The 12784-nt window shown below is 49.7% G+C and overlaps 2 protein-coding genes across 24 annotated transcripts in view; one reads left to right on the top strand and one right to left on the bottom strand.

The window, feature by feature from the left end:
- The window catches only part of Plcg1 (phospholipase C gamma 1), a 32313-nt gene extending 28587 nt beyond the window's left edge, over window positions 1-3726 (top strand). Inside the window, exons 27-33 of the mRNA XM_076571230.1 lie at window positions 118-342; window positions 419-567; window positions 1482-1596; window positions 1711-1872; window positions 1981-2069; window positions 2172-2356; window positions 2546-3726. Of these exons, the coding sequence (XP_076427345.1) occupies window positions 118-342; window positions 419-567; window positions 1482-1596; window positions 1711-1872; window positions 1981-2069; window positions 2172-2356; window positions 2546-2588 (968 nt within the window). The 3' untranslated portion in view covers window positions 2589-3726. The remainder of the gene's footprint in view (window positions 1-117; window positions 343-418; window positions 568-1481; window positions 1597-1710; window positions 1873-1980; window positions 2070-2171; window positions 2357-2545) is intronic.
- A 2463-nt stretch (window positions 3727-6189) lies between these two features.
- The window catches only part of Zhx3 (zinc fingers and homeoboxes 3), a 128010-nt gene continuing 121415 nt past the window's right edge, over window positions 6190-12784 (bottom strand). For all 23 annotated transcript variants that reach the window (XM_076571232.1, XM_042276712.2, XM_042276709.2 and 20 more), the window contains one exon: window positions 6190-12085. In XM_076571232.1, coding sequence (XP_076427347.1) covers window positions 12075-12085 — 11 coding nt within the window. In that variant the 3' untranslated portion in view covers window positions 6190-12074. The remainder of the gene's footprint in view (window positions 12086-12784) is intronic.

Here is a 12784-nt window from a genome sequence, read left to right as displayed (position 1 = left end):
GCCAGGTGTGGTGTGCAGGCGCCTAAGGGACTGGTGGTATGAGAGTGGTGTTTATACCCTCTCATACACACACTGCCCAAGGAGCCTGCTCTGTACATGTTCTCGCTGTTTGCTCAGAGATTGGCACAGAACGTGCTTGTTACCGGGACATGTCCTCCTTTCCGGAAACCAAGGCTGAGAAATATGTGAACAAGGCCAAAGGCAAGAAGTTCCTTCAGTACAATCGGCTGCAACTCTCCCGAATCTACCCCAAGGGTCAGCGGCTGGATTCCTCCAATTATGATCCTCTGCCCATGTGGATCTGTGGCAGCCAGCTTGTAGCACTCAATTTTCAGACCCCAGGTGAGGGGGTCCTCAGTGGGTGGGGAGAGACACTTAGGGCAGTTTCACTGGACACACTGTAATCCCACTCTTCCAGACAAGCCTATGCAGATGAACCAGGCCCTCTTCATGGCCGGTGGGCACTGTGGCTATGTGCTGCAGCCAAGCACCATGAGAGACGAAGCCTTTGACCCCTTTGACAAGAGCAGCCTCCGAGGTCTGGAGCCCTGTGTCATCTGCATTGAGGTGGGTGTATTCATCTGGGTGCTTCAGGGTGGGGAAAGGTGTATGAGGAATATTGATACTAAACTTGATAAGAAGTTGGGGACCAGGTGGGTCAGCATAAGTGGGGAAGGACCTAGAGCCAGAGGTAAGCAGCATTTTCTGCCTTGAGTTGGGGAAGGGAACTTATCTTGGACTATTCTTGAGCTTGTAGCAGAACTATCTTAAGTGGAAAGCTAGCTACAGGTCCTCAGGCCAGGCTGACCCTGGCCAGTTTTTGCACAAAGAGTCAGGCTGTCTACTTATGGCTAACCTATGAAAAGTTAACTACCTGGTAGGAAGAGTCTGGTCAGAGTGGCAAAAAGCAGGCTGGAGGGGGCATGTGCTGAGCTAGGCTCCTGTCTGCAGGAGCAAGCAAAACCTGAGCTTTCTAGAGCATAACCAGCTGCCTGGCCACCTTTCCGGGTCCCTAGAATAGAGCTCCCCAGCATGTCCGGTGAAAAGCTGTGACAAGGCTCAGCCCCACCCCTGCCGTGGGAATCAGCAGGGGTGGCCTGAACAGAGTCTGGGAAGAACAGGGACAGCCTGTGGCCCGCTGGACACACCTGGGAGTGTACAGAGCCATAGATGACATGACTGCTACTTCCCAGAATGTTTCCCCTGAAGGGAAACAATTGAAAAGATTCCCACGTTGGAACAGACATGCACTTAACATGAAATGGAGTGCAAAATGCACACAACACTTGGCTAAATCTCAGATTTTTAGAGCCAACAGCTTACTCTGGATTGGAACAGTGATGAGCCTAATGGGCAGCACCTTCGGGGCCCAGCAGGGGGCATACTGCCTCCACGGCACATTTGCTCCCCACGCCTCTGCTGTGAGGATGTTGGGAGCAGGAAGACAGTCATAACCCCATCTTTGCCTGCCTGCCTCACAGGTCTTGGGGGCCAGGCATTTGCCGAAGAATGGCCGAGGTATTGTGTGTCCTTTTGTGGAGATTGAGGTGGCTGGAGCAGAATACGACAGCACCAAGCAAAAGACCGAGTTTGTAGGTCAGTCAGCCTTCCCCCATTACCAAGTCATTCTCCTGGGGTGACAAAGATCTCTCTCTACCAGTCATCCCCAGCCTCTTGATGTGGCCTGAGCTTCTGCCCTTGTTTCCACAGTGGACAATGGACTGAACCCCGTGTGGCCGGCTAAGCCCTTCCACTTCCAGATCAGTAACCCCGAGTTTGCCTTTCTGCGCTTTGTGGTGTACGAGGAAGATATGTTTAGTGACCAGAACTTCCTAGCTCAGGCTACTTTCCCAGTGAAAGGCCTCAAGACAGGTGAGGAATCTTCCCTGACATGGTGTTTTTTGGTCTTGCTGTCTGGGTGGAACTGAGCCACTTGCTTGACACCTGGTAGGTAAGCTGAGAGCCAGGCTTTTCTCCTAGGATACAGAGCAGTGCCTTTGAAGAACAACTACAGTGAAGACCTGGAGTTAGCCTCCCTGCTCATCAAGATTGAAGTTTTCCCTGCTAAGGTAACTGCAGCAGAGTGAGCAGAGAACCCACCCCACCCCCACCCCACACCCCCGAGGTGCAGAAGAGACCTCAACTTCTGAGCACTTCCCCTCACTGAGCAGGAGAACGGTGACCTCAGTCCCTTCAGTGGTACATCCCTAAGGGAACGGGCCTCAGATGCCTCGAGCCAGCTGTTCCATGTCCGGGCCCGGGAAGGCTCCTTTGAAGCCCGATACCAGCAGCCATTTGAAGACTTCCGCATCTCCCAGGAGCATCTCGCAGACCATTTTGACAGTCGGGAACGAAGGTGAGGGAGGTGAAGGGGAAATTGGCCAGTGTGGGAACTCGGAGGAGGGGTGCTGGAGCCAGAAAGAACAGCACTCTGTGTTAGGTCAGTCCTTTGGCAGTTTTCTCCTTTGAGGAAAGCAGTAACTGTGTGACTTTGGGTTGTCCTGTCTGGCAACAAGGCCAGTAAGGACACTTTACTTCTGTTCAGGGCCCCACGAAGGACTCGGGTCAATGGAGACAACCGCCTCTAGTCATGCCCCCACCTTGATGGAGAGCAGCAGGTGCTGCCCGCCTTGTGGAATGCCATGAACTAGGTTCTCTGGGAGCGGCCCACTGTAAAGCCTTCCTGGTCTCGCAGCCTGGAGCCTGGATTCCAGCGGTGAAGGCTAGACAAAACCAAGCCATTAATGAGATGTATTGTTTTGGGCCTCTATGCCCAGCTCTGGGTGAAGGCAAAAAACTGTACTGTGTCTCGCATTAAGCACACATATCTGGCCCTGAATGTGGAGGTGGGTCCTTCCATCTTGGGCCAGGACCAGGGCGGAAGCCCCTTGGAGAGAGAAGTTGCCTCAGTTGGTGGCATAGGAGGCTTCAAGGAGCTGCTGACATTCCTGAGAGTGGAAGAGGAGGAAGAGCCTTGCTGGGCTAGGGAAACAAAGTTTACATTGTCCTGTAGCTTTAAAACCACAGCTGGTCAGGGTGAAAGAGTAGATGCCCTGCAGTTTGGCCCTGGAGCCAGGACGGAAGAACGCAGGGCCTAAGGAGAAGGCTCTGCCCTGCCCGAGGAGGAAGACACAGCACAAGGGCACACTGCCCATGGCTGGGGATGCCACTCAGCCTGAAAGATACAGGGGATCATGATAAAAATAGCAGTATTATTTTTTCTTCTTCTCAGTGGGAATGTAACTAAGTTATTCAGTCTTGCCCCTCACCCTGGAAGGAAAGCCTCAGCATAGAGCCTTTGGGAACAGCCACTCTATGGGGTGGCTGTATTGGGGGTGCAGGAAGAGAGAAGAGCAATGTCTACCCTGGTGAGCTTTTTTGTTTTATGGCAAGGAAGACTCAGTATGCTTTCCCTTAGGAATGAAATGGAGAATAGGTAGGTGGAGTCAGGCAGTAGGTACCGAATGAAGCTGCTGCTCCACGCAGCTTCTGTGTAGCTGGTAAAAAAGATGCAAAGGAGATGGGAGTGTTGGGAAGGCAGCCTCACCTCTGAGAACAGAGGCTGGGGTCCAGGCCCGTGGGCGCAAAGGTGCCTCAGCATAGCCAGCATTCAGCACACGCAAACCCACTGCCCACGTTTGGGCTCAGGGTTGGCCATTTGCTAGTTCTGCTGCCCTCTTAAGATCTGACTGCCAAATAAATCATCCTCATGTCCTTTTCTTTTAACTCGTTCGTTTCTTGGGGGCTCAGGAAAGCATGGTGATTGATTGGGAATAGAAGCAAGTGTGGTATGGCATCCCTGAAGACTTCTGAAGACACACAGCTCTTCCCCGTGGCTCTGAAATGTGAGGCCGCCTCTGCCACTTCATCTGTTAATGGTATAGCTGAAGCTCACCCCACCTAGGAGCAAGTTCAGTCTTCACTGCACAGAAACCTATTTCAAACAAGTAGTGTTTGGCTATGTGCTGCCCGTTGCTACACCGCTTGCCTCTCTAACCGCCAGCTTCTGTGCCTACACCATGCTGAGGAAGGCCTGGCTCTCCCCGAGGCTCTCCTACAGCACTTTGCTGGAGCAGGACAAAAACTATGGCACAGTGAAGCAGTGTGTACCTGTGTTGAACTAGCTGCTGACTCAGGTCACATAGCACCAAGTACTTGAGTGCTGGCTGGTTTATAGTGGTCATCTAAACCAGTAGTTCTTAACCTGTGGGTTGTGACCCCTTTGAGGTTGCATATCAGATACATTCCAATAACAGTATCAGAATTAGTTATGAAATAGCAAGGAATAATTTTATGGTTGGGGGTCCCACAACATGAGGAACTGTGAAGTTTTCTTATCCTATCACAGAAGGGAAGGATCCTCCCCCACACAGGAAACAGTAAGTGGGATTCATCAGGAGCTCTGAGTTCACATTCGAGTCTGGCCTAGGAGAAGGTAGGAGCCATGTGTGCTGGTCCTCAGTGTTGATGTGTGACATCTTTGCTTGGTGCTGAGCACTTAAATTTTCAACTGATAGCTCCATTTCCTGAGCAAGTCTTCCAGGAGCAGCTCAGGCTCTGCTTTCCTTATGCAGCTTCACACACTGTGGTTCACTTGTCATTACACCTTATCCCATTTCCTTTCCAGTTGAGTCTTGATCCTTCTCTCAGTGAGCAGACTTAAGGACCAGTTTCATCTCTTAAATCGTTTAGGTGATCCTGACTGCTGTTAACTGACCCAGAATACCCAGCAAAGGGGACAAATGTTGGGGAAGGAGAAATGACGTGGGTCTTAATGTCTTGGCACCTCTTGGCTATCTTGCCCGATGCATGCACTGTGTCCCTACATTCGACAGCTTGGGTGTAACATTGCCTTCCATCTAGTGGGTTATGACCTGTAGAGCCTCAGCCATGTAGTGCCTAAACACAGGTGCATCTGAGAAATACGGATACTGGAGCCTTGTATTCAAGCTCCTTGGGTCACGAAAATGAGTGGTCAGGTTGGAAACCACTGGCTTTGGCAGAAGAAACCAAAAGAGTGGGGTTGGAAAGGAAGTCAGTGGTACCGGGAACACAAGCCAAAAGAAGTGTCCTTGTGTTTGGCTAGCGGGCCAGGAACAAGTAAAGAGGGATCACTAGTGAACACTTACCAAGAGAGCATTGCTTACCACTTCAGGAATATTCTGCCTCTTGCCACAGACTGAAAGCCCTGGGGTCAGAAGGCAGAAACAGTTTGTGGCCTTTACTAAGAAAATTCATTTACCAGGTAGCTGTGCCTTTAGTAAAAAGAACTGGGGCCAGACTCACCTTGAACTTCAGCTGAGGACTGGGACTTGACAGCCACTTATCATTCAACTTATCCATTATCTCTGACCAAGTCAGATCTATTGAAGGGTGATGAGTGTGAGGTTACTTTACCAAACTTAGTGACCAAAACAAGCCCAGACCTGCCTTTATTTTAATGAAGTAGATCTGGCCCTTAGAGGCTTCCCCAGAGGATGTATGGCCACAGCCAGCCTGTTCTTACTAGTAATCGTGTGCAGGTAGTTCCCTGCTGGCTGGTGCTGCCATCTCCACACCCAGTGTCTTCTGGATCTGCCCACCAAGGACTCAAGAGATAGCTCCATGGTATTCACTAGTTTAGTCAGTCCAGTGACCTGGCCCTTTAGATCCAACACAAAGCAACTCCTTTAGGACCCAAGCTGGCCTTGGGAAAGAGCAGCCCCTGATGCTTGTTCTTTCCCAGGTGGGTTTTCTTCAGGAGCCCCCTTTCCTTGTGTGATAGGCCAGTGTGGTCATCCCAACAAAATTAAGTTGCTTTGAGTCTTGGAGGTGTGGGTTTGACCCTGGTCCTCTAGAAGGCTCCCGAGTCTTCCTGCATAGTGATAAGCTCTCCTTAGCGAACAACATGGTCTACTGGCGACTCTTCTCATCAGAAAAAAGAACAAGAAAGCTTGCTTTGTCCTATGTCTCTAAGATCAGACTTGGTTGGCTCGGCACAATTTTAAAATTCCACAGTTGTTTCACATGGAAGCCATCAGAGTGAACTCAGTAAGGCAGAAGACAAGTGAATTGGAATGTTTTCCCTGGGCACTGAGGGGAGCCCTAACATCTGTTGATTTTAAGGTCAGGTTTGCAAAAATAAATCAATAGAGGGGTTTTTAGCTTTTTATTAATTTCCCCACCACATACACACACACAGTCAGCAGATAAGAAATGTCTGTACATTTTTATTTAGGAACAGTCAAAAGGTTGGAAGTACCACTGAGGCCCACTCAAACTACATAAGCAGTTTTGTCCCTCATCCCATCCCTTATCCAACTCTGCAGATACAAAATCTAGGAAATGTGCAATTTGCATCTTAGAAATAGCAGCATCCCCATGGGGGACCTTAAGAGGCCCAGAGACTCAGCCCAAGGAGGTCAGCCCCGCACCTCCTACCAGACACAGCCCACACCAAAGGCAAAGGCTGTCTTTCTATTCAAATGTTTGCCAGGGTAAAGGATTCCCACACTCCAGCAGGTGTGGCCCATGCCTGCCTGTAACTCAGTGCTTGGGAGGCAGAGGCAGGAAGAGTGTCCAAGTCTGAGGCCAGCCTGGTCTACAAAGTGAGTTTCAGGCCAGCCAGGGCCACAGAAAATTCCCACCCCACAAAGGCCTATGTGACAGAATAAGCTATTTCTCAGTTTGCTCTCATAGCTGGTCACAGTAGCAGGTGACCCTCCTGCCATTAAACAGGACAGCTGCCCCCCACTTAGCACCAGGATAGTCACTTCAGCTGTTCCTGGGAGACAGGAAGCACACCAAAGGCAGACTGTTCAAGTCATTCACCAGTCACACTTCTCAGCAGTCTGGCCCCCGAGAATAAAGCCATCCACACTGAGATCAGAACATGAAGCAAGTGCCGGAGGACCAGGAACCAGGACATTGTCAGCAAGGACTCTGCAGGCCCTTGGCAGCCTCCCCAACTTCCCCAAGGGCTGTGTCAGGACAACTCAAAGAACAATAGTCAGCAGGGGCCAGAGAAAGGTTGGCCTGTTCTCTCTGTTTAATAACATTGTGACACAGTCTGACCTCCCTGGCAAAGCTGAACAAAGCAGGCCACTCAGAAGCATGGGAGAGAGATCACTGCCCTAGTGACCACTGCTGCCCTTGGCCCACCCAATTTCACAAGGAGCAACCCAACTCATGCTGGAACCCTGCTGAGGAATGGGTGCTGGCTCTCATTGCAGCCAACCTCCTGACCTGAGCCCAAGAAGCTACAAGAACAAGACCAAACTGAGGGCAGGAGCTAAGGACAATCTCTAAGCGCAAACTGCAGGTTTACAGAGACCACATTATAATAGACTTTCCCCAGATGGACAGGGTCTCTTCTGGGACTTGCTTGGGAAGGACCAAGCACTGGTAACTTTCTATCTTCAGTGTCTGAGCAGGCATTACCATAGACATTTTACCTTCAACTCCAGTTGTACAGAGTATGGCAGCATCATCCACCTTCCATAGAAGGGAATACATGTCAAAAGGCATTGACCAAGAAAAGCTGTTAACACACAGGTCCCTGTAAATGTGCACAGTCCACCAATCTCTTGACAAAAGAAGCAATGATAGCAGGTCAATGTGCAGGTCCCTCTCAGGTGTCCTAACTTGCCATCCGCCCACCCTTGTAAACAGTAGGAAGACACCATGCATCTAACAGTCCCTGCCAAATAGCTGTTCTCCCCCTGCTCTGCCTGGTTCCTGCCCGAGTAAGAGAGGGTCTAGCTCAAGGAGGGCAGAGACATCGGAGTAGAAACTGCCCTGAATCCATTCAGCCCTGCAAACCATAACAAGAGACTGAAAAGGGAAACAGGCACCTACTTCTGTCCTTTGGCAACCCGGGTCTGCCTGAGTCTCGTTCCCAACCCCTGGTTTTCCACCCTTGCTCCAGACTTCAGAGGACTTGGGAAGAGGTGCTCCTGCTAGACCCTGAGCTAGAAAAACCTGTATTGTTTTTCAAGCCTGGAGGACCAGGTCCTTAGGGTTGCTGGCTAGTGTTGACAAGCATTCAGACCCCAAAGCAGGTTCTCAGTCCTAAGACCATACACTCTGTGAACTTCATAACCAAGTGCAGGTTCCAGGCTCTCAGTGCACCTGGGCTTGCCACTCCATGCAGCCATCCTTAGTGGCCAGGCACTAGGAACACAGACTCCAGCAGAAATGAATTCTGAGGACTCAGTTCCATTTGGATTTCTGGCTAATAAACCAGGTAGCGATGGAAACAGCAAGTATAATCAGTTGTCATATGACTCAGTCAATATCAAGCCTAGCAGTTCCACCGAAGACCCCCAACAGTCTCATTACCCTGGCATATACAGCCCAGTCATTTACCTGCTCCACTGAACCAAGGCAGAACAAACTGCAGTGTGGATAATTAAGGCTGAAGACTCAGGAAGGCCTGTGCTTAGAGAAGACCTGTGGGCTCCAGGGCTAGAACACATGGAAGTCACCCCTAAAGGTCTGGGCAGGATGGTGGTGAGCAGTGTGCTTTTGAGAAAAAGAACCGGAAGCTAAGTCAGGGATGCTGAAGTGGGGGTTCCAGTCTGGAGTAAGGAAAACCAGGCAGCCTGCCAAACCTTGGCCAGGATGAGCTCATCTAGAAGACTCCTGCAGACAATTGAGCCTTGCAAATGAATGTGATACAAATTCATCTGCAAAAGTGGATGGAGCCAACATTCTTCCCTGGGGAACAGCAGGTAAAGGGCAGGGACTTTAGGAAAAAACTGTAAGTTCCAAGTTTTGTTTTAGGATTCCTTTTTGCTTGGTTTCCCAGAAAGTGCCTTTATGCACTTGGGATGTCAGTGGAACTTACTGAGCTGTTCCAATCTAAGGGTTTTGGTCCATACAGAGACTAGGAAGACAAAAAGCTCAAGGCAGGGACAGCTCAACAGTCACCTGGGGGAAACACAAGAGACTCTAACCAGAAAAGCTGCCTCTCATTCTCCACACGAGGCAGCTGTGTGACAGGTGTCCTAGAGCCAACAGGGAGGAAGGGGCACAGGTATGGCTTAGCTACTGACAGAAGACGTAAACTCTCTGAGCGCCATCTGGGCCTAGAGAGCGCTGCTAAGCTTCCTGGCAGGAGCCACTCAAGGCCAGCTGGGGAGAGATTGGAGGATACAGGCAGAAATCTACTGGGTCTGACCCAGTTCTTCTGCTTCCAGAGGGAAGGGTGCCTCAGGTGAAGGTATTTTATCCACCTGACAGCTGCTGTCACTCAGCCAAGAGAAAAGTACAAGAGCAGTCACTAGTAGACCTCAAAGTGCTGGCAAGCCATCCAGAGGAGGCCTCCTGAAACTGACACACCCAACTCTCAAAAGAAAAATACGATCAAAAAATTACAAGTAATATGCAAAGCCTATGTATAAGTTCAGATTTCTGTTAGAATGGGGTCTGGTTTAGAACGAACTTACAACCCTATGTAAGTAGGGAAAAAAAATCAAACAATACAGGCAACAAAGAACACTTAGAGTTTACTGCCTCCGGTAAGTCCAAGTAAGTGCAGAGGATAGGGCAAGACTCATCTTACAAAGCAAGCTGTTAGGAGAGGCACATTCCATCCCACCTCTGCAGCCCTCAGCCAGCCTTCTGCTGAAGGCACACAGAGCAGCTGACCCTCCAACTGGACGAGACAGCTGTGATCTGTCACGTAGTAGCCATAGACATGGTAGCTGCCGACTTACACACCTACTCCTCTGTCAGTGCACTCATGCTTGGCACCCAGAGCTCTTCCCTGAAGTGCCTGCTCCATGACCACCTCCCTCATTACCTGTCAAACATAAGGTCCAAGCCACAATTTCCCTCCCCCATCCCAAAGCCAAGGAAGGTCCAAAACATGGTCCATTTAGTCTGTTGGATTCCTTACCTGGGCAGTCTTGCCATTACCAGCTCTGAGAAAGGTGTGCTGGGGCCAGTGTTACTGCAACTTCCCATCCAGAAGACTGCCCGGTGCCCAAGACCAGGCTGCTATCTGCGTCCAGCATAGTGTCCACCAAGTAACTTGATTTTTCCATTCCGTGTAAATTGTTCAGACCTTTTATAGGGTCTACCATTCAGCTAGTGCAGCAGGGCTCTAGAAGTAAAGCCAGCAGGCATCTGGGCTCAGGTGAGACACAGGCGCTTTCTTAGACAGTAGATGGCTTCCTCTGCTGCTCCAGCTGCCCAGTGTACTTTCATCTCTTCACACACAGGCTACTTCCCCCTAGGGCATTCACATGAAGCTCACGTGTACATTAGATGTATGTTTTTATAAGTATCAAATAAGTATGTGTACTGTATATGTGGATATGTAAATCTGCACGTACACAAACACTAAAGGAAAACTTTCAGATGTCTGTTCTCTGAAGGAAAGCAGTCACTCACCATTCTTTCCAATTCCTCGAAGTTTGGGGCCAAATAACTTCCCTCCCCAAAGAGAAAGGATACAAAAATAGGCTGTAAAACTTTCCAAGTAGTCAAAAACCCCCAATCTGAGACAAATGTGAGGTCATCCCTATGGGGACAGGAAAGGCAAGAGAAACATCTTATAATGGTTCCAGGGCTCTGGGTTACAAAGAAAGCCCTCTTTCCTAGAAGGCTGAAGGCCGCCATGCTCATCCTCCGACTGTCCCCACCCCTGTGAGGGAGCGAAGATGACACCTACAAGTTGACCACTACTTCTTGGTCAAAATGCTTGCCCTGCCTGTGGGTCTCCTGGTGGAGTTTCCAAGAGGTAAGGGGTCATGAATGACACATCCTGTTTGTCATCTTTGTCCCTCCCTTGCCCTGCTTTATCCACTGCTCTCAGAGAAGCCAGCCTTGGAGACACTGAGGCTTTAATATTTAGTACAGCTCCATAAGCAAGTTGTCCATTGTTTCAAAGGCACCTTTTCTTGTGATTTTAATTCAAAGGACACAAGGCTTAGGCAAAAGCAAATAGAGTTCTTGTTTCCCAGGTTGGGAATATAAAATTCAAACTTTAAAAACATCTCACAGGAATCTATCCAGTGATGTCCAGCACCTCTGGATCATGAAACCAGTAGTTGGTCAGGTCCTTGGTGTGCGGCAAGGGCATTCTGCCAGGGACTCCTACGCGCAGGTCTTTGTGTTCAAGACCAGTGCAGGTCATTAAAAAAAACTCCCAAGCTCTTCAGCCTCACTCTTTCTACCAGCCATGGTGTACTTTTTCTGACCCACAGGAGGCATTGAGAGCACCATGGTGGCCAAAGCCACAGCAACTGGCTCTACCTTGCCCTCCTTCCTTTTGCTCTAAAGGAGTCTGAATTGAAGGGCTGAAGGGAGCATATAGGTCAGTACACTGGACTTTACAACAATGGTTTCTTTAGCTGATCTGATAATGGAGAAGTTGGTCCATGATTCAAGCTCCATGAAAAATCAGAACTACGGTTAACTAAAGAAAGTGGGAAGCATCCAGTGGTAATCTCATAGCTGGGTTGTGTTCAGAACTTAGGATAACAGTGGGCTCTGTCAGTCAGAACAAAGGCAAGCCTGGCACAAATGTGGCTTGCTTCCACTCAGTGATGCAGAGGGCTCTTCGACAGTTCTGTTCCCTTGAGAAGGCAAGTGGGGCTGGGCCTGAAGCAGTTCTGAGCACACCTGTGACTCCTGCTGCTGCAGAGGATGAGGGCCCTTGTGGTCTCAGCTTCCCAGAGAACAGACATGGCATTGTCAGAGCTGTACTGCTTTGCTAACCCGAGCTCCTATGTATTGAGAATGTCTGTAGTTGGATGCTTTATTAAATGTATATGGGAAGCTGTATATGCTAAAAACTTGATTCTGGGTCTATGTCTATGCAATCTGAACTGCTTGTCCCTGGGAGGCAAAGGAGAGGTCCTGCATAGTGGGAGGGTGGGCTGATGCGAACCCCTTGCTACTTGCTTAGAAGTATCAGGCAGAGGGTTGTTAGGGTGGCGGCAGGTTCTGGGCTCAGTGAGGCCTCCAGAGGCTCTCTTGGGCGCCTGGCAAAGCTGGCCATCAAGATGATGCATGGCAGGTTTGGTCCTTCCACGTGGTAGACAGCATCCCAGACTGGCCGGTCCTTCACAGTAATCAGATCAAATTCAGTCTGTTTCTGAGGAGAAAACATACCTGTCATATACAACTTGTATACCTCCCAGGGATGCCCAGTCCTCACTATCCTGGGTGGTATCAGTGGTGTTGGGGATTCCTTAATTCCATAAGTAATGCCATGCCACTGTCCCCTCCAGTCTGAGAGAAGAGCAGAGTGTGGGTTAAGGACAGGATGCTGGCTGAATCTGACAAGGCCTTCAGACTTCTTGGCTTCCTGACACTCACCTAGCCCATCATCACTGCAACCACTTACCCCTGATGCCTGCTACCCCTGTATTCTAACAGCTAGTCCTCCCTCCTGGCCCATAAGAGCCCTGAGTTCTGGCATCTTGGCAGCTACTGTGCCCCCTCCTCATGTCTTCATTTATAAAGGTCAGGGCAGCTGATCACGAGTCTCATCTCCTAGGTACACTAGATCCACTGAGGCTGACAGGGGAGTAGAAGAAGCCAGGGTGCTTGTGGAGGCAATGCTACCACAAGAGTATGGCTACCCCTGCCACCTCTGCTCTGTTCTGCCATGCTTGTTATTTCCACCCACTCATCCCCTCTCCAGCTTAAAAAAAAATCTTGGTTCAATACACCTAACACTAAATTTCTCATTACAGCCATACTAAGTATATGTACATTTCTGTTATGAACCATCACCCTGTTTCCAGAAAGTTTTCAGCACCATAAATAGAAGTTCTGTGTCCATTATATA

Source organism: Peromyscus maniculatus, chromosome 4 (genome assembly GCF_049852395.1).
Source record: "Peromyscus maniculatus bairdii isolate BWxNUB_F1_BW_parent chromosome 4, HU_Pman_BW_mat_3.1, whole genome shotgun sequence".
In the NCBI taxonomy this organism is placed as follows: domain Eukaryota; kingdom Metazoa; phylum Chordata; class Mammalia; order Rodentia; family Cricetidae; genus Peromyscus; species Peromyscus maniculatus.
Note: the sequence above shows the minus strand (reverse complement) of the source record. Positions and strands in the feature narration are given on the sequence as shown.